Raw genomic sequence first — 21,166 nt, 5'->3', positions numbered from 1 at the left:
CTTCTCCTCTCCAAACAGATCACATCATGTCTCGGCCATATTCATTTTCATCCGTGGCACCCAGGGGGCTCGTGGAGAAGTGGCCCCCACATCAAGGGGCACAGATTTATAGCTGAATGATTTTTCATGTTTACCACACACTTAAATCCTTTACACAGTGTAAACTCTGACAATAATATAAGGCAATTCTAGTGGTAAAATACTCCCCACATTCACCGCACAGAAAACACTGTCTTCCAGTCTGAACACCTGGCCCTGAGTAAGTGTGTGGTTGCAGCCAATGGCCTTCTTAATACTTAGAGAGAAGTAAATTATTACTTCTCTCTTTTTTGTAATAATTTTTTCTTCCTTGAAAAGTCAGCCAAGACATTGAAATTTCATTATAATTAACAAGAAATCATGAATGTACCTACATTCTTTTTTATTTAAAAGTTAAACCAAATACACTGAAATATAAACTAACATTTGAAGAACATGAAGAACATGTAACAGTCAAAAAAAGTTAAACACTTAACAGAAATGATAAAAATCACTTCTAAATAAAAACAGAAAATATTTCCAGCACGCTGCCACAGGTACAATGGTCATAGTGTTGCAGGAAAATGAAGCGACCAGACACTGAGGGTTTCTGGAGTACGAGGTTTATTTAACGTGCACGGGCCCATAGGAGTCAGTGTCCAAATTCTGAGCCCCGAACAAAGGATTCTTGGGGTTTTTATAGTTTACAGGGTCTTCTTGTCTATGTAGCAAAGCGGGATACAGAAGCGGAATGCGGAAGTTAGTTCTAGCTATGGGGCAGAAGCAGAGGACAAAGGCTAAAATCGAAGGTCAGTTTTTAACAGCAGGGTGTTAATCTCAGTCCTAGCTAATGCACTGTTGTTTAGTTATCCTAGACATCCCCATCATTCTCCCTAGGGCGCCTGGGGCCTGGGCAAATAAAGGTTAAATAGAGGTTTTTCAAAGTTTCCCATATCAATAGCGGCCTGCAACACAGACGTGTGCTCTTTTCCTGATTTACGGTACCCAGAGTTGGGACAGTGAGAGAAGGGAGCTGTGTGGGTGTAGGAGTATACCCTAAAGGACTTTGATATTTTAGTGGAGGCGTTAGGCCTGAATAGCATTAAATAAACATTTTGTTTCCTTTTCACAAATCTCTGGCATTGAGAGATGTCTTTCCAATTGGCGGTGGACAGAAGAGCCCAGTAGATATTAGTATTTTGTCCTTGGGAGGGGCCCCTGTTGTATAGCAGTTTTTGGCATCCCTAGGGTGGGCCAAATATTGTATTACCCCTCCCTCGGACCTCTTGTTCGGCAACAAGGCTCCATAGAGCTTTTTCTCTTCTAATTGTTGAATAATGCTCATTGTACAACTCCACTAATTAACATTAATATCCTTTTGCAGCTTGCTCACTTTGTAACTTTTTTCCAGAAACAATCTTCAGTCCCCAGGCAGCCGCTGTCACTGCATTTACAGGTAAAATGATCATTATTTCCCAATGAAAACATTCACTTGTTGAATCCAGAATCTTTATCTCAGGTTCACATGCCCACTTTCCAAACCTTCACAGATGCTAATATTGCAGACATGTTGGCACTCTATGTAAATACGGAAGGTCACCACGATTCTTAGATACCTGTCATAGTCTGAGAAAAAGAAGTCCATATCCCTGGAACTTCTGTAAGAATTGTTATGGAGGAAAACAACTATTTTCTGTGGTGGAACACAAATACTGACAGAGAGCCAGATGGAATATGTTCTGAAAAACTAAAAGGAATGCTGTCACCACAACCACTTTAGGTGGCCTTAGGGCCACCTAATATCTCTCCTCCATGGGTCCTTGACACCAGTCTGGAGTATTGTTCCTTTTATTTCTGAGCAAATACACCAGGCCTCCTGAACTTTATTCTCAGAGTTTTTTTCCATGAAGTGAAAAGCATGAAGACTGCGTCTTTTAATCACTTTCTGAGTGAACCTTAAACTCTATAGCAATGATTAGATATGTGTAACATACCCCAATGCGAGCAAATGTCGGAAGCCTTCAGGAGTTTAAGATGGAACTTTATTGGCCAAAGTTTCAAAGCTTTACCTGTGCAGGGGCGAACTCTCGGGGTGTCTGGAGACACGGTGCCAAAATGGCTGCAAATGAGAGTTGCGCCTGGCGCTTACAGCCTGGGGTTTTTATTGGGGTGAGCAAGCAAGCAAGCAAATACAGAAGCAGACGTAGCTGTTAGCAATTGGCTATCTCGAGAGAACACACATGGCTATGTCTCTGCTTGCAACAATGGATACATTTCTGCAAGGACAAGGTCATGCACAAGGCGGTTTATCTTGTCCTTGTACTTTCTGTACTTTTTTATCTCCCTTGCTGAGACAGTCTGGTGCCTGCCTCGTCCTCCCTGCTAATTTTATCTAATTCCGGCCTAACCTAACAATATGCATTTTTAAAGATTTTATTTACTTATTTTTTAGAGAGAGAGGAAGGGAGGGAGAAAGAGAGAGAAACACTGATGTGTGAGAGAAACATGATCGGTTGTGCCGTGACCAGGCCCAAACCTGCTTTGCGGGATGACGACCAAGCAAGTGAGCAATGCAGTCAGGGCTAGATATACATTTTTTTACTTTACTGGAGCATCAGTTACAAATGGAAACTGTAGGAATATTTAGTAATGTGTCTTGGATAAAGGTGGGTGCTAAAACTTCCTGTTAAACTCACTGAAAGTGAACACACCTAAAGAAGCTGCCAGTGAGAGAATGCAAATAGAAAGATAATCTGGCATCTAAAGGGTTTCAAAGCTAAAGGACGAAGATGATGTTGTACGTGTGAAGCCTATATAATTTATGTCACCGCAATAAATTCAATAAAAAGAAAAATTGTAATAGTCATTAAAAATAATACATAAAACATAAATACATATTTAGCTTTTAAAAGGAGGAAAGCTTTTTTATCCTTACCTTAGAAAAATTTTTTCATTGCTTTTAGAGAAGAGAGAGAGAGGAAGGATGAGAGGGTTTAGAGAGAGGGGAAGGGGAGCAAAAGCGAGGAAGAGAAACATCCACGTGAGAGAGAAACATCAAATTGGTTGCCTTTGGCAGGCGCCCAGATAAGGGACCTAATCAGCAACCTAGGCACATGCCCTGACCTGGAATCCCCTCATATACGTGGGACATCACCTGCCCAACCAACCAAACCACATTGGCAGGGCCCTCGATGAGTGGAGTTTGAACTGTGCCTGCAAATGACCTGACACTTGATCTGTCTTTAGGAGACTTATCTGGAACCATGTTTATTATTCTCTTTAAAATGACCTATATTTATAGTACTTCTTTCTTTAAGGATTTTCTTCTTTAGAGAGGGGAAGGGAGGGAGAAAGAGAGGGGGGGAAACATCAAAGTGTGGTTGCCTCTCATGTGCCTCCTATTGGGGACCTGGCCTGCAATCCAGGCATATGCCCTGACTGGGAATTGAACCAGAGACCGTTTGGTTTGCAGGCTGGCACTCAATCCACTGAGCCACACCAGTCAGAGCTATATGGATCTGACATTTGAGTTCTAAAAGTGTATTTCTATCACTTTTTTCGCTGGGAATACCAGTTTAACAAGCTACAAATGATAGGTTACCTTGAAAATACAAGGACCTCAAAACAATGCTCTAAAGTCACAGTAACTCACAGGATCTACTCAGGGCTGTTCCCTTTGTTAAAATGGAAAATGAGTAACATTTAGAAGGGCTTTAGAGACTCAGCACAAATCCAAGACATTCTACTGCAGCAGTGAGGCAGAACGAAAATGGTAAAGGGGTCAGTTTTCAGACATGTTCACATAGGCCACTTGGTAACTTCAAATGGATCGTGTTGTTTAGGAAGATACCTGGAGAGAACTGATGGCAAATGTCTCATGGGGATGCTCCGGACTGAACCTCTTCTCTGAGAAAAGCCCATTGACCACAAGTCTGCTGACAGGCTGTAGGACATTAGCTCGCCCAGTTGGCTCTAGTCTCAGGAAATCTGGAGTAAGATGTCACTTGTGGCCAGAGTGCGCTGAGCACCGGAGTAAGAATTTGCATTGGGAAGTACTATGTTTCTACTTAAAAATCCCTGATACAGTCACAGGGAGACTGGAAAGGATGATGTACGTCCAGAGTATACATCATCAGGGCTGCAAAGAAGAGAGGGCCTCATCCAGCCACTCTGAAAACAGGACAGAAGCGCATGGGCAGCAAGTCCCCTGCATGGAGAAGAGGGGCGCACTCAACCAGTGATTTAAGGATCCTCCAGGTGTTTAGCATAACATCAGAATATGACACCTCAGTGTACGTATCCAACTGTCCCCATTCCTGCAGAATGAATGTCAGATCCATGTACCAACAACACTTAAAAAGTCAAACTGAGACATCCATTCACCACAGTGGATTGGATCTGAGCCTGCCACATAAAGGTGAGTGAAGGCGAAGATCCAGGCCTGAATTCACTGGGTCTCCTAAGGGCCAGTTTTGTGCCAAGCTCAAAGCTGAGGCAGACAAAGTGTACCTGAGACTCAAAAGAGTTTCCTGGGAGCCACCACAGGAGATGACACAGATGGCATTGTGTCATCTGTGCCATGAAGATTGTGGGGCAGACGGTGAGTGCTCTGGGACGTCAAAGGAATTAGAGAAAAATCATGCTAATAATTTCAACACTTCAGATCATTCTTTAAATTGTATGATATGTGCCTATAACACTGTATATACAAAAATAATTGAAGCCCTGGTTGGTGTCTCAGTGGATTGAGTGCTGGCCTATGAACCAAGAGGTCAGTGATTCAATTCCCAGTCAGTGCACATACCTGGGTTGAGTGCCAGGTTCCCGGTTGGGGGTGTGCAAGAGGCAACTGGTAGGTATATCTCTCATTCATTGATGTTTCTCTCCCTCTCTTTCTCCCTAACTTATCTCTAAAAATAAGTAAAATCTTTTTAAAAAATGCAAATATTTTTCCAATATTGAAAACAATTATTCCATAAAGCAACAGTTACCATAGTAACTCTGTAAGTTTGTTATTCAAGGTATAAAAATAAATGACATTGCAACATATCTGTTGTTTCACTGTCCTATTTGTTAAAGGAGAGGAGCCCAAATTCATAAAAGCAGAGGTAAATTATGTAGCACACATTTTACTAAAAACTTATAATTACTAAATACAGAACTGCAAAAGTGCTCAACATTAATCCTTAAGGAATGAACTAAAAGAGCAGTAAGAGACCACAACAAACTAATAAGCTAAAATTAATAACATTTAAACAAATCAACAGTTTGCTACAGAGGCAGAAATGGAATCCTCTACACCACTGGTAAGAGTTCAAAAAGTTACAATCAGTTTATATCACAATTTGTTAGCTTCTTTAGAACTTAAACATTAAACTTATGGGGAATGTTCATACTGTGAAGATTCATATAAAGTTTAACTCAGATGGCTACTCAGAGTTTCCTTCAGTGTCATTTCACTGAATAAGACAATACACATCCCCTTAAATCAAAGTGTTTCCAGAGTGTGAATTAACCAATGTCAAGAGGGCAAAATTTTATGGCTAAATAACTTCCCTCACACATTTCATGCCTGAAGCCTTTAACTAGCTTGAGTTCTCTGGTAATAGAGGCCTAGCTACTGCTAAAAGATTTCCCATATTTGCTGCCCACGTAAGACCTTTCTTGCGTGACCTAATAACAAAAAAATATGGCTACAAGGTAAAATACTTTTCACATTTTTGCACTCAACAGGCCTTAGTAGCGTGTGAACTCTTTGATGATAATAAAGGCCATGATTACTTTAAGACACCCAGAAGGTCTTACTGTAAGAGGGAATATGAAGGTCCCCCAAACAGGGAAGACCTAACTAACCTGGCATGGGGGATGGGGAAGTGGACAGACCAGTTACGAGTTACTTTGCATGTAGGAGTTATTAAGAGTACCAGCCAAGATGAAGGCGTGGGTAGATATGTTTTATCTCCTTGCACAACCAAAAGAAGAAAACAACCAATTTAAAAACAAAAAACGATCAACAATCAGAACTGCCAGGAAATCATACTGTATGGAAGTCTGACAACCAAAGAGTTAAAGAAGAAACATTTATTCAGACTGGTGTGCCAAGACAAAGAAATATAGCCCAAATGAAAGAATGGATCAAAACTCGAGGAAAAAAATGAAATGGTGAGGAGATAACCAACCTATCAGATGCAAAGTTCAGAATACTGGTAGTCAGGATGCTCACACAAACATTGCATTTATAAGGCCTTTCTCCAGTATGAACTTTATTATGATAGCAGAGACAAAATATAGGCCTGGCTGGCTTGGCTCAGTGGATTGAGTGCTGGCCTGTGAACCAAAGGGTTGCTGGTTCAATCCAACATGCCTGGGTTGCAGGCCAGGTCCCTGGGTTGGGGGTGTGCGAGAGGCAACCATAAACAATATAAAGAAAAACATCCTGCATTCACATCACACATAAAGCCTTTCTTCAGTGTGAACTCTCTTATGATAACAGCTTACTGCTACTGGTAAAAGATTTGCTACATTCATTACACTCATAATGCGTTTCCTTTACATGTACTCTCTGATGACAATGGAGGCCAGGATGGCCTGACATATTCACCATAAAGCCTTTTCTAGGATGAACTCTCCAATGTTTTCTGAGACTACTGCTTGCAGTAAAAGACTTTCACATTCAGTTCATTTATTAGCTCATTTACCTTTGTGAAGTCTCTCATGAAAATGAAGGCCATAGTTGCTGGTAAATATTTTCCACAATCTCAGCACACAAAACACTGTACAGGCAATTCTAAAGGAGTAATGCTGTAATGCAGACATTATACTTCTATTTATTTTTGCAATCCTAGTACGGTTCAACGTTTTCAAGAATGGAGAGGAATCACATTTTGGATACAGATACAAAACTTCGAGTGACCATTCTAGTCATGTGCTCATGTTAATTCTGTTTTCTCAGACATCACTACTAAAACTTCTTCAAGGGCTTACTATTTTCAGCATCCACTGATGTTTCACCAGAAGTAGTTCCGAATCACTAAGTAGTCATTATCAATAGCTTTATGCAATTTTTACATTTTTAACATTTTTTTTTCTGAGATAAGTTTAATTACCCATTGAGCTGAGCTCCTGCAATAAGAAAAGTGACAATTACTTCCGAGTCAGGAGTTGAAATAATCAATTTAATATACTCCTAGCATGTACCATGCAGGTTTCAGATAGCCATTAACAATGACTATGTAGCGATTCAAAGGTCGTAGCAGAAGTAGTTCTGGTGAAAAATCAGCGCAAGTTAAAACGTACACAATGATATTACATATGGGTCTGTGGCCTTTGGGGAGGAGGTGTCTGAAATAATGTTTAGCCCCTAGAAACGAGCTGAACTTCATGGAGTTTGAGAGAATGTCTCCGAACAGTTGGGTAAACAAGGACAGGCAACACACCACTTTCCCCAGAAACTCAGTTACGCCGCTTCACGAAGGGACCCAAACCTTCCTAAAGTCCCGGGGCCATAGACGCCATCTCCCAACGCCCCGGGGATCCAATGCTTTCGGCGGGAGGTCAGAGGAGGACCGCCAGCACCAATTCGTGAGAACTACATTACCCTTCTGCTCCGCGCCGAGCGGCAGCCGCTCTGCGCCAATGAGGGCTCAGGACGGAGGCGTTTCCGCCTGTGGCGCCGAGCCCGAGGCGTGACTTCCGGTGTCCTCCTCCCGGCGGTCATTTTGGCTGCTCGGGTGTGTTCATCCCGGCGGTGGTTTCAGAGCGTGGGCTTGTGGCGGTGAGCGAGATCCAGAAGTCGGAGAGGTGGTCCGCACGCCACAAAAGCGGGTCTGAGGCCCCCCGAGATGGTCTGCACCGGGACAGGGACCGCCGTCCCGCTCCACCCAAGGCCCAGATGGCGGCTGCCGAGCTGAGGCTCCCGGCTGAGGTGAGTGCGCGTCCCCCAGGCCGTCATCGCCTTACCCCTCGACCCCGGCGTTCGGTACCGTGCGGGTCCGTGGGGTACTGTTTCCGATCATGGCTGTGTTGTCTCCCGGTGCTGTTGGGAGAGGGTGCGACTGAGCATGGACGATCGGGAAAAGCTGGGGTCCGCTGTGCCTGTGGGGGAAAAGTGTTTGAGGCGGAGTCCCGTCTGGCGTGTGTTCTGTCTACATTCTCGGGACTCTAGAAGCCATGGAGGGTTTTAAACAAAGGAGGGACGGGGACTACATTAGGGTTCTACAAGTTTCCCTAAGACTTTCAGCGTGAGATCAGCCTGAAGGACGGGGATGAAGACAGTGAGGCACAGAGGTTAGACATCCAGCCCAGGTCTTACTGGCTCTAAGGCCAGGCATGTACCCGTTGAAACTGGACATGGTTGTATTTTATTTTCCTTTCTGGCACCTTATGTAAAGAGGTGTGGGACGGTTATTACAGTTCAGGAGGTAAAACTGCTTAGAGGTAAAGCTGAGGTGGAAGCTTTAGGAAACCATAGATCTGCTTTCTTCCCGATGGAGCAAAGAGCAGGAGAAGATTGAGGACGTGATGGGCCTTGGAATGGAGGGGCCAGAATGACTGAATTCAGGTCCTAGGGCTCCATCATTGCAGAGTAATGTGAGGGTCTGGAAAGGGAAGGAAAATCAAGGTGGAGACCACTGTAGTCATTCAGTGGAGGCTTCATGGAACCAAAGTAGTGGCTTAGGAGAAGTGGCTGGGTTCTGGATGTGTTCTTATTAAGGATCAACTAGATTTCCTATTAGATTTCAACTAGATTTCCTGTGGAAGGAAAGTGTCTTGGTCTGCTGTGTTGCTAAAACAAAATGCCATAAACAAGGTGACTTGTGAACAACAGGAATTTCTCACAGTTCTGGGGACTACAAGAGGGACTTTAGAAATTAAAAACTTTGTTTTTCAGATGACATAAAAATGAAAAGGCAGAGACAAGAAGAACATATTTTGCAAAATATATCCAACGGAGAGCAAGTATGTCAAATACATTTAAGTATTTACAATTCAGAATGAAATCCATAATGACTTACCACTATGCACTTGCCATACCAAGTGTTGCCAAGCATGTGGAAGCAACTGGAACTCTCATCCTCTGATGGTAGGAATGGAAAAGGTGTAACCATTTTGGAAAGCAGTCTGGCAGTCTTTAAAATTAAACATAGAGCTTTCATACAACCCAGCGATCCCATTTCTAGGTATATATCTAAAAAAAAAAAAAAAAGAACACGTGTTTATGCAGAGACCTGTATACAATGTTCAAATGAAATAAATTGTAGTACAACTATGTAGTGGAATATTACTCAGGAAGAAAAAGCAGTTATCTTAGTCTGCTATAGCAGAATACCATAGACTGGTGGTTTAATGAACAGAAATTTATCTCACAGTTCTGGAAGCTAAGGAGTCCAAGGTCAAAGTGCCAGCTGCTTTGGCTCTTGATAAGGACCCTTTTGCTGTCTTGCACTTGGCCTGTTTTTGTCTTCACGTGGTAGACAGGAAGTACAAGGTCTCTGCTGTATCTTTTCTTTTTAAACATTTTTTAAAGATTTTTTTTTTTTTAGAGAGAGAGAGGAGGGAGTAAGAAAGGGAGAGAAACACCAATCTGTTGCCTCTCACACACCCCTGACAGAGGACCTGGCCTGCAACCCAGATGTGTGCCCTGACTGGGAATTGAACCAGCAACCTTTTGGTTCACAGGCTAGCATTCAATCCACTGAGTCATGCCAGGCAGAGTTCTCTGCTGGTATCTTTCAAAGGTACTGCCAGGGTCGTCCAACCTTTTGATGTCTCTAGGCCACACATTAAATACATAAATGCTAACAAAAACATCTCATGTTTTAGGTAAATTTACAATTTTCTGTTGGGCCGCATTCATAGCCATCCTGGGCCACAGGTTGCACACCTTGCAACTAAACTTATTATGAGAATCCCAGCTGATGACCTCATCTATCTAATTACCTCTCCAAACTGCATCTCTTGATACTATTGCATTGGGGTCTGGGGTACACTTCAGTCTGAACAGAAATAAAATATGGATATATGCAAAAACATGGATGAATTGCTAAATTTAGCTGAGTGGAAGAATGCAGATGAAGAGAGCATAGCTTAATTTTATTTATATAAGATCTTAGAAAATACAACTTTATCATAACAAGCAGGTCAGTGGTTGCTTGAGAATGGTGGTCTGGATACTTAGGGGATGGTAGTGGAAAGGGCTATGAGAAAACTTTTGAGTGGTGATGAATACGTTTACCATCTTGACTGTGGTGATAGTTTCACAGGTATCTGCTAAAAGTTACCACCTTATACTTTTTAAATATGTTCAGGTATTATTATAAATAAGAAAAATTTTACTTCCACCAAGATAATCTATCTGAAGAGAGTGGTTGGAATGAAAGCAATTAGGGAGAAATTGCAGCTACCAAAATGGAATCCTAAAGAAAAGGAGAAACCAGGTTGGGTTTGTGTTTTTTAAGTTATTCAATTCATGATAATTTGTTACAGCAGCAATAAGAAACTGGTATAACTGTTTCATATAATAAAATTAATATACCCAGTTAAAAATAGGACATTACTGGTATACTTAGGATTTTCAGCTTTAGGAAATAAAATACAGGATACTTAGTTAAATGTGAATTTCAAATAAACAGTGAATTTTTAAAAGTATATGTCCCATGTAATATACATTATAAAATTGTTATTACTCACCTGAAGTTCAATTAAACCTGGGTAAGTTCTGTCAGGCAATTCTAAGTATACTAGAAAACACAACGGGAACAAAATCTGGTGGTCATCTATACGCTAGCACTATGAACATGTTTTGCTATATTTAAAAACCTACTTATTATAAAGAAGGGTAAAAATAAACAGGCATTTATCATTCAGCTGGCTGTTAGTAGGATCAAATGAAACAATAACTTTGAAAGCACACAAAACTGGTAAACACACATGTCCAGTTAACCTCAGACTATTAAAACAAGCTTGCGAATGGTTTTGAAAACATTCTGTAGCTCTGATGCGTTAAGCCAAATACATTATCTTGAGTCAAAGTAACCAAACCTTTTGTATTTTTTCTTCTTTTAAAGATTTTATTTATTTTTAGAGAGGGGGTAGAGAAGGAGAAAGAAGGGGAGACAAACATCAGTGTGTGGTTGCCTCTCGTGTTCTCCCCACTGGGGACCTGGCTCACAACCCAAGCATGTGCCCTGACTGGGAATCTAATCATTGACCCTTTGGTTTGCAGGCCACCACTTAATCCGCTGAGCCACACCAGCCAGGGCACCAAATCTTTTATGATGCACAATTTGATCAGCTTTGGAAGTACCAAGAAATACTCTTAATTTGTCCCTTTTTCTACTCTATCCCCTCATGCAAACATCCACAAGTAGTTAAAATTTTTAATATTTTTTTCAGAAATTAAAAAAATTTTCAATTACAGTTGACAGTCAATGTTATATTAGTTTCAGGGTTACAGTGTAGTGGCTGGACATCCCTGTACTTGCTGTATTTTACATCCCCATCAGTATTTTGTAATTGCCAATTTGTACTTCTTTATCCCATCTTTTTTCCTAGGTGCCCCCCTCCACAATGCCCTTCCATCTGGCAATATCAAAATGTGCTGTGCGTCTATTAGTTGTTTTTTTCTGTTTTATTTGTTCATTTATTTAGTTTTTTAGAGTCCGTATATAAATGAAATCATATGGTAATTGTTTTTATGTGTCTGGTTTCATTTTTCTTTTTCTTTTTTTTTAGATTTTATTTATTTATCTTTAGAGGGGAAGGGAAGGAGAGAGGGAGAGAAATATCAAATGTATGGTTGCCTCCTGTCTGTCCCCGGATGAGAACTGGCCTGCAACTGAGGCATGTGCCCTGACTGGGAATTGAACCGCGATACCCTGGTTTGCAGGCCCGTTCTCAATCCACTGAGCTACACCAGCCAGGGCTTCATTCCTTTTTTTATGGCTAAGTAATATTCCATTGTATGCATGTATGACAAGTTCTTTATCCAGTGTCTATCTGTGGCTACTTAAATTGCTTCCATATCTTGACTGTTGGAATGATGCAGTGAACATAGGGATGCATAGATCTTTTTGAATGAATGTTTTGGGTTTCTTCAGGTATGTCCTCCGAAGTAGAATTGGTGGGTCATAAGGCGGGTTTTGGTTTTCTTTTTCATTGTTTTTCAGGAAAGACCCATAATGTTTTCCATAGTGGTTGTACCAGTTGCAGCCTGCCTGCCAATATTGCACAAGGGTTTCCTTTTCCCCACATCCTCACGGACACTTGTTTGTTGATTTATTGATGATGGCCTTTCTTATAAGTGTGAGGTAATACCTCATTGTGGTTTTAAAACTGCATTTCTCTAATTAGTGACAGTGAATGTCTTTTCGTATGTCTGTTGGTCATCTGTATGTTCTCTTTGAAGAGGTTGATTCAGGTTCTCTGCCCAGGTTTTAAATTGGATAGAGAAAGGGGAAGGGAGGGAGAAGAAGAGGGAGAGAAACATTGATGCATGCGAGAAGGAAGCATCAATGAAGGTTGCCTCTCCCATGCCCCCAACCAGGGACTGGTCCAAAACTCAGGAATCGAACTGTCAATCTTTTGCTTTGCAGGAAGATAAAGAACTAACTGGGCGACATTGGTTAGGGTTGTGATACTTCTTTTTTAATGTAAGATTGTGGTTTGTAGGTTCAGCCTTAGGCAAAATTTATTGAGCATGTTCATCACTACAGTGCTGCAGGATTTATTCTGATCTACAGAAAACAGCTTTGAAATTATGAAAGAATTTGTTATGTGAGATAATTTTCTTATGTGGTGATAGTGGAGTCACTATTCTGTCACTACATTCCTCTGACTCAGATACAATCAGCCTTTAAACACACTTAAATTTGGGCATTATCTTCCTCACTCAGACTGGGGTTGAGATCCTCAGAAATTATTTAACAAAAAGTGGGCACGTGTTGAAATCCAAAGACATAAGGCTTCTGGTAACAACTTGCTAACAAACTGGCTCTTTTTCTAAAGGGATCATCTAGCACTGGCAGGTTTGCTGGATGCTATATTCATCTTCTGTTTTGCACAGGATGGGCATGGGGCTTTGCCCAGCATGACTTGCCTCTTGAGTAGGCTCTAGGTCATTAAACTTTGTCCCAGTATCTCAGCTCCTGCTATTTCTTCTATTGGGTCCTGAAACTCTTGGTGTATCTACCCACATTTTTGTGAGAGTGACATGCATGTTTCCCTGGGATACTCTAGATAGAATTGAGAGGTTTAGGAAATAGTGTCTAAAATCCGATTTTCATACAGTGTGTTTCAACATCATGGTCTTGCCTCATGGCTCTGTTGTTCTTGTGACTTACAGATATAAGCAGTGAGTGCTGTACATTCATCACTAGACTACATTGTGGACCTTTCTAGGAAGCCAGAATTAGAGACAGCATCCTGACTCTGGTGAGCACATTTGGCTCCTTTAGTCATTCGTGTTTGTTGTATCATGTCAGGGAGGAAGAAACTCTCCCCTGTCCTCAGGGTTCTATAATAATCAAATATTAGTTGGCTCAGCTTCAGAAGCCACAGAAGCTAGTGAGCATAGTTGGTGTCAGTGTGACTATAAAATGGGCTGATATAAAAGTTGGGGGAAGGGCCCTGGCCAGGTGGCTAAGTTAGTTCGAACATCATCCTAGGCACCATAAAAAGTCGTGAGTTTGATTTCTGGTTGGGGTGTGTACTGGAGGCAACTGAATAATGTTTTTTTCTCACATCAGTGTTTCTCTAAAATCAGTAAATATATTCTCAGGTGAGGATTTTTAAAAAATAGTTTGGGAATGTGATTTGGAGCTTTATAATCTTGCGGGCAGTTGGGGGTTAATACTGGTAGCTTTTGTCTACTTCCTGGAGGCTGGAGTAATGTCTCTACACATGCACATAAGTGATCAGCAGTTGGCACCTCCCCCGGTATCTGGGCACCGCCCCTTTAAAACAGAGTAGTCCTCTCCAGTCCTTGTAGCCAGGACACCCCTGGCAGTGCTGTTTCCCCTCTATTCCAGGAGGTTCTGCTGTGGCCACTCCGCTTGCAGGCTTGTGGAGCTGCAAGAACATCATTACCCAGAGAAGCCTGTGTGGAGTGACGTGACTGTGGAACCAATGAAGGTCCATGACTGCCATCATCTTCTTTGTGGTTGCTTCTTGTTCAGAGAGTCCAGATGTGACGACCAGACAGAGAAGGTGGGGCAGGAGCCATTGTCCTTATTGTACAGAATACAATGGCAGTGACCGCACTGAGGGGCCCGGTTGAGGTGAGTGTACATTCTCCACCAAACCCTACAACCCCAGGTGTGGGCACCTGTTATGTCCTGCAGCTTAGATCTTAGCATCCAGGACTGTGAGGTGTCATGGGTGACACGCCATAGGGGCCAACCATGCAAAGATGTCAAGTTGTGACTGAGTCAGGAAGATTCAGGAACCTGGGGTCCACCTTCTGCTGCAGGGAGCAGATTGTGTGGAGGTGGAGTGACTCCTGGAAATAGCTGACTGCGGGTTGTGGGAGCCAGAGGAATCTCACCGAAGGAGAAACATGACGAAAGCTCGTCAAAAGGCTGTTTACAGGAATAACAGAAGAGAAGGTTGACGACAGGTGGCACAGGGAGGTTGAGTGAGAGGCGGCACTGAGGACAATCAGGCTGAGGTCTCTTGGGTCCAGGAGTGGGCAGAAGCAGAAAGGGGACCAGATCCCAGGGGACTCCACTACGATTGCCTGCTTCCTACCCTCCCCCTCTGACTTTAATGACTGTCAGCACAAGTTAGGGGATGGGTGTCCTGGTCTTCTCCATCTGCCATGGTCTGAGTCCCTGGGTCTGACACCCTGGAGAAGCATCAAACCCAGGCTGGTTGTATAGGGCACAGGTACCAGTATGTGCAAAACACTGAGAGCAGGCACGAGTAGAATGGTAGTCTCACCAGTGCCGTTACATGTTCCATTAGTTGCAGAAAACAGACTGGGATGGTTGGGGAGGAAGCTACCAGAAGGCCCATGTGAAGTTAATATAAATTGTAGCCATTGAAGTAGAAGTTTTTGGAAAGTAAGGAACAGAATGGAGGGGTGACTGACCCTGCCCTACAATTCTTGCCTGAGCAGCTAGGGCTGTGGGCGCTCCCTTAACTGGGCTAGAGCAGTCAGTACTGGGAGTGATTTTGGTCAAGAGTATAACACGGTTCAGAAAATACTGAATGGAGGCAGCTGGATATAAAGGTCTACAAATTTGAGATGAGGTTCAGTATTAGGCACCAAATAGGTGGTGGACTGTGTGGACTGGATGGAGAGCTGTGTGTCACCCGTAGGAAAGGGGAATTCAGGTGGCATGTTATTGACAGGCTGGGAAGAAGGTTTAGCACTAAGTCTGGGTCTCTTTCTGGGCACCGGTTGGAAGGAATGGCCTGTCAGATACAGGTCAGCGGGGAGAGGAGGGTTATCTAGCAGGTGAATAAGGCCTCCGAGGGGAGAATGGACAGGAGGTGGCTGTAGAAGCCTAGGAGTTGTTGAGGCAGATGACTGACCTAAAGGCTCGTTCACTATTCTTCACTCACCAGGATTTTATGGGGATTTTTTTTGTGGAGCCTGGGGTGCTTTAGTCAGGCTGTCAGATGAGCTCATCTGTGAACTTAGGGGCTGAATTGTGTCCCCCTAAAATGTGTACGTTAAAGTACTTCATTCCCAATACCTCACATCATGACTGTCGTTGGTCATAGGGTCCTTAAGGTGGTAATTATGTTAAAATGAAGCTATAGACGGGCTCTGATACAGCATGACTGGGTGCTTTGTTACAGTAGTCCCTAGCAAAGCAACATATCTGAGGACCGAATGAGGGTGAGAGTAAAGAAAAGGGCTGAATGGTGAGGGGGTCTCAATACAACATAGGTAGAGGACCAGGCGTATATGTGAGGTGGTTGAGACTGAAGCAAGGATCCCAAGCTGACAGGGTGCCTTCACTGTGCACTTGAGGGTCCACCAGGTCTGTGGTAGCACTGGGTCCTGTTTGTGCCAAGTACTGTTGATGCCACGTGGTGGGTAACATGCCCAGGAGGTGCCCGTGGAAAGTGTGTTTGAGCCAGTGGCTTCAGGCGCTTGATATTAAGGACTTAGGTGGAGGTTAAGGGTATATTGGGGTGTACCTGGGAGGACATTTCAGGGAGATCGCCTGGCTGGGGGGATAGCTGGCGTCTGCGTTTGGGCCACCTCATGAAAAGGAGGGCCTGGTATCTCTGAGTTAGGTAGCTTTACTCTAAGGCTTTGGCAGAGGGGTTGTTTGTAGTTTCATGTCTTCACCTCATGGCAGGGCCGTGTGACCTTTGAGGATGTGGTTGTGTACTTCTCCTGGGAGGAGTGGGGGCTCCTGGACGAGACTCAGCGATGCCTGTACCACGACGTGATGCTGGAGAACTTTGCCCTTGTTACCTCACTAGGTAAGACTCACACCCCCACTCCAGTGCATGGGCTAGCCTCCCTCTCTCTCTTTTTTTTCTTTAAAGATTTTACTTATATTTTTTTTAGAGAGATGGGGAAGAGAGGGAGAAAGAGAGGGAGTGAAACATCAATGTGTGGTTGCCTCTAGCAGACCCCGTACTAGGGATATGGCCTGCAACTCAGGCATGTGCCCTGACTTAGCCTCCATCTCTTGAAATTACATTTGATGTTCAGTGTTACTATACTGGTTTCAGACAGTCATACCAGTACTTTACAAAGTGTTCCCCCTGCTATTTCTAACATCCAAGTGGAGCTGCCATCTTTCCTTTTCCTCCCAGGGTTGCTGCTCTTCTCATACTTGGACCTTATCTTCCAGTTCCCTGGCCAGGTAGACCGATTGGAAACCTAGAGCCCAAAATGTGCTGCCCCAGTTGGCCTTGCCTGCCCTCCCCCTGGCTGGGTAACTGGCCAGGCCTGGCAGCTCAGCCCAGATTATCCTCCCTGCTTTCTGTGTGGTGTTTCTCTCCACTTAGACCTGTGTGCACTGTCACTGATATGTCTCAAGGGTTGTTCTCACAAGATTCCTCTAAGGTTCCTTTTAACATTTAGTTGTTTCCTGTTGTCTGTTAATGTGCAGAATTGTTCTGGGCCAGTGGTAGTTCCTCACATGTCACCTTAGGTTTCCTATCATGCAGGTCCCGCCCAATTTTTCCTAAACCCCAGGTAGAGAGTCCTGGGTGTCTCATAGGATAGACATGACGGTGAGTGGCAGCTAGGGTAGGGCATGTTCACATCAGGAGCTTGTCTTGTGCCCACCAGTGTCAATGCCCCCTTCATGTCTGCCTGCCCTTCCCCATTCTTGACTCTTCTCTCAGTTCTCATTTCTACCCTGATTCTGGTCCTTGGTTACCCCAGTGTTACCTCACACATAATATTGCAGGGATTGCACATATCTTTCAAACAATCTCTGAACACCAATTCTAGCTAGTTCCAACCAGGTTTTTCTTGGCCTGGACATAAATTTGCACATGACCAAGACTCGGCTGAAGGCCACAGGAAAGAGTAAGTGGGGGACCATGCCCCACACTTTTTGGGCTCTTAGAGTTCCCATACTTGGTACAGAACAGTCCCTCTCACCAACCTGAAAACAATCCACTGAATTCAATTCTTTGGCGTCCCTCATACACATCTGTGGTGGGGCTGTTCCCCTGCAGAGTAGCATGTACTCACCAGCCTTTTGCTTTCAGGTTCCTGGTACGGAATGGAGGAGGAGGCGCTTTCTGTGCAGAGTGTTTCTGTAGCACAAACATCACCAGGCCAGACTCCAAATCCAGACCCAGCCATTCAGGAGAATCACCCCTGTGAGAAGTGCATCCTGGTGGGGAGAGACATTTTGTACCTGACAGAGTACCCAGGGTCACATCCTGGCCAGAAATCACGTACCTGTGAGGCCTGCGGCAAACAACGCTGGTTCAGTCCAAACCTCCACCAGGAGCACAGTGAAGAGAAGCCACATGAGCGGGACATGGACACAGCTTCAGTTGTGACAAGCTGCAAATTCCAGATGTCAGGAAAGCCCCTCACCTTCACTTGCGGAGCAGTTGGGAAAGACTTCCTTGCCATGTTGAGTCTTCTTCAGCATCAGGCCACTCTGAAAGGGGCAAAGTCATCAAGCAGTTTCACATGTAGGGACAAGGAAGCTTTTCATAGTGGGAGAAGTCATTACACGTGCACTGACTATGGCAAACCACTCAGCTATGAATACAGACTCTTTCAGCATCAGCAGCTTCACCCTCAGAGTCAGGACTGTGATGATTATGAGAAATCCTTTAACCAAAGCTCCCCCATTAGTGATTGCCAGAGACCTGACACGGGAGCGAGGCCTTATCAGTGCAATGAATGCGGGAGATCCTTCAGCCAAAGCTACCACCTCATTCAGCACCACAGAATTCACACTGGAGCCAGGCCTTACAAGTGCAGTGAGTGTGGGAAAGCCTTCACTTACAAACTCAGACTTGTGCAGCACCTGCAAATTCACAATAGGGTGAAGCCTTATGAGTGTGGGGAGTGTAGGAAATCTTTTAGCTATAGCTCTACTCTGATTAAACACCAGAGAGTGCACACAGGAGCCAGGCCTTACAAGTGTGGTGAGTGTGGGAACTCCTTCAGTCAGAGCTCCAACCTTGTCCAACACCAGAAGATTCACAATGGGGCGAGGCCTTATAAATGTAGCGAATGTGGAAAATCTTTCAGCTACAAGTGCAAACTTGTTCAGCACCTGCGGATTCACACTGGCGAAAGGCCTTATGAGTGTGGGGATTGTGGGAGGTCTTTCAGCCACAGCTCCACCCTCAATCAGCACCGGAGAATTCACACTGGAGCCAGGCCTTATAAGTGTGGTGAGTGTGAGAAATCCTTCAGCCAAAAGTCCAACCTCATTCAGCACCAGAGAGTTCATACAGGAGAAAGGCCTTACGAGTGTGGGGAATGTGGGAAATCCTTTAGCCAGAGCTCACACATCATTCAACATAGAAAGCTTCACACCAGATAACCTCATGAATGTGCACTGGCTTCGGCAGACTTTTCAGCCACTGTTCTCCTGTCAATTGAACATGACAACGTAACCTAGAGACAGATAGTTTAATATTTAATGTCCTTTGGCCCCAGAAAGTCTACACAGAAGAAAATCCTGAGATCTGCCTCAGGGAACATGCTACTTTTTTTTTTTTTTTTTTTTTTTAAGGAAGCCTTCTGCTTGAATTTGAAATTTATGCATCTCAGTGTCTACAGTAGGGAGATTCTGACCCTGAGTTCCTCATGCATAGAAAGAATTTTGTAGCCTTGTGTATTCTACTTTGCTGGTTCCCTTGCCTGAATCATTCCTCTTCCATAAGCCACCTTACTTACACAGACCACCTCAGAGGGAGGGGGAATTCATTATTACCTCCTTTCTGACCAGGGGTAATCCGGAATCCAATTTTGTTGGCTGAGATCAGGCTGGATAATGGTAGCTTGAAAAGGCTTGCCTTCTGGTTCTGGTCTAACTTGCATTGCTGCTAAAGTCCTCTTAAGAGTGACTTACAGCACTTTGTGGTCCTTGTTAGCCCAGAGAAGGAGGGTAAAACTCGTGACAACCTCCAGTGCTTTTGGCAAGTATAAACTGGTTTCCTTTTGCCAAGATGTCACATCATATGTCAAGCACTATGGGGGGGAGCTGTCTGCCAGGTAGTACAAAGGAATCATGTGCCTTTCATGTCTAGAGTTGTCTGCTGTCAGTAAGACTGCAGGGGCTGGACTGAAACTAATTGTATCAAAACACTGGGTGAGAAGGGCAACTAGAGAGCACGTGTCCTCCGCACATTTCAGTGACCTGTAATGGTCACTGTCAGCAGTGAGGCCATTGTCAGCAAATACAGCCTTGGTTGTTATGGTAGTGTCTGCACTGTTCTATCTGAACATACTGCTGCAGAGGAAAGATGATGAAAATAGGAGGGTGACCAGGGATGGTGACCCAGCCAAGCAATTGTCAGGAAATACTGGCAAATGAGATCATTTGAGTGTTTCCTGCTGCTGAGACAGGGCTGTTCTTCCTCCCAAATCATGAATCAACATTTCTAAGCCTGTTTATGAAAAAGTAGGGGGATCCAGACTTCCATATGAATGACTATTACGTGCTAAGGAACTGTAACTCTTCCAGTACTTTTGGCATACATCCATAAAATGATCAAAATCATGATGAACAACTATGAACTCATTCTCACCTTGTGCCCTTTTAAAGTCTCCCTCTGCCCTCATGGCAACTAGGGATTGATGTTACTTTCACAGATTATGTATTTTATAAAATTTTATGATTCAAGTGAGAGTGCTCTCAAAGGTTTTATGTTTTGATTTTATGCTCATTAATTTTGAGGTGCATACATGTTACACTTATGTGAAATACTTTATTGTTGAATACTGTATGAATGTACACAAATTGTTTACATTTAAGTCTGTTAATGGAGGATGTTTGACTTGTTTCCAACTTCAAGGTTATTATTGTAAATGCATGTCCTCCAAGAAATCAACTATTCCAGCTACTCATGCAGTGAGAAGTAGTACTCTCCCTGAATTCTCCCTATCCTCCAAAACACCCCTCCCAGCTTTCTCCCCCCAACATTCCTTTCCTTCTCAAATTACAAAACTCTGCTTTTTATGAATAAACTTTGCTGATAAAAGTGACTTTTTCATATCAGCATTACATATTATAAGCCAACAGAAGCTGGTTAGAGCAGATTGTTGGAATTGTAAAGTGGCCCAATTAATAATACTTCCCAACAGTTACTGTGATTTTGTAGATGGCAAAACCGTATTTCTCAAAAGTATAGAAATTTCACCAAAGACTGCATAGTTCACCAAAATCGAAGATTCACCTATTCCTGGTAAATGACACGGAACTGGAATTTCTGCAGTTGGTGACAGCAACCAGGCTTGCTACCTGGTCCTTAAGGGACTTAAACAGTGGGCTCGTTCCAGTGACAGGAGGGCCAAAAAAGTTCATTATCTTCACCACTACCTTTGATCCAGAGTGGGTAAGTAGCTTTCCCAGTCGCAACCCACGGGCACCATGGCTGAAAGTTGACAGAGAAGATATTCCAGCAGGTTGCTGTCAGGAGGGGTTTACAAATCAGGTTCTCAGTCTCCAAAGCCCCCAGTGGGAAGGCTGACATA

At 43.6% G+C, this 21,166-nt stretch overlaps 1 protein-coding gene across 1 annotated transcript; it reads left to right on the top strand.

Annotated features, from left to right (window-relative positions):
* The first annotated feature begins 7,724 nt into the window (after window positions 1-7,724).
* LOC119053156 (zinc finger protein 530-like) lies at window positions 7,725-20,677 on the top strand. Its single transcript, XM_037150641.2, has 4 exons — window positions 7,725-7,942; window positions 14,046-14,294; window positions 16,332-16,458; window positions 17,707-20,677. Exons 2-4 carry the CDS (start codon window positions 14,262-14,264, stop codon window positions 19,008-19,010), a joined length of 1,464 nt encoding a protein of 487 aa, XP_037006536.2. The 5' UTR covers window positions 7,725-7,942; window positions 14,046-14,261; the 3' UTR covers window positions 19,011-20,677.
* Window positions 20,678-21,166: the final 489 nt, after the last annotated feature.

This window comes from Artibeus jamaicensis, unplaced genomic scaffold (assembly GCF_021234435.1).
Source record: "Artibeus jamaicensis isolate MK-2021 breed Jamaican fruit bat unplaced genomic scaffold, CSHL_Jam_final contig_723, whole genome shotgun sequence".
NCBI classification, from domain to species: Eukaryota; Metazoa; Chordata; class Mammalia; order Chiroptera; family Phyllostomidae; genus Artibeus; species Artibeus jamaicensis.
This window is presented reverse-complemented; position numbering and strand designations above follow the sequence as displayed.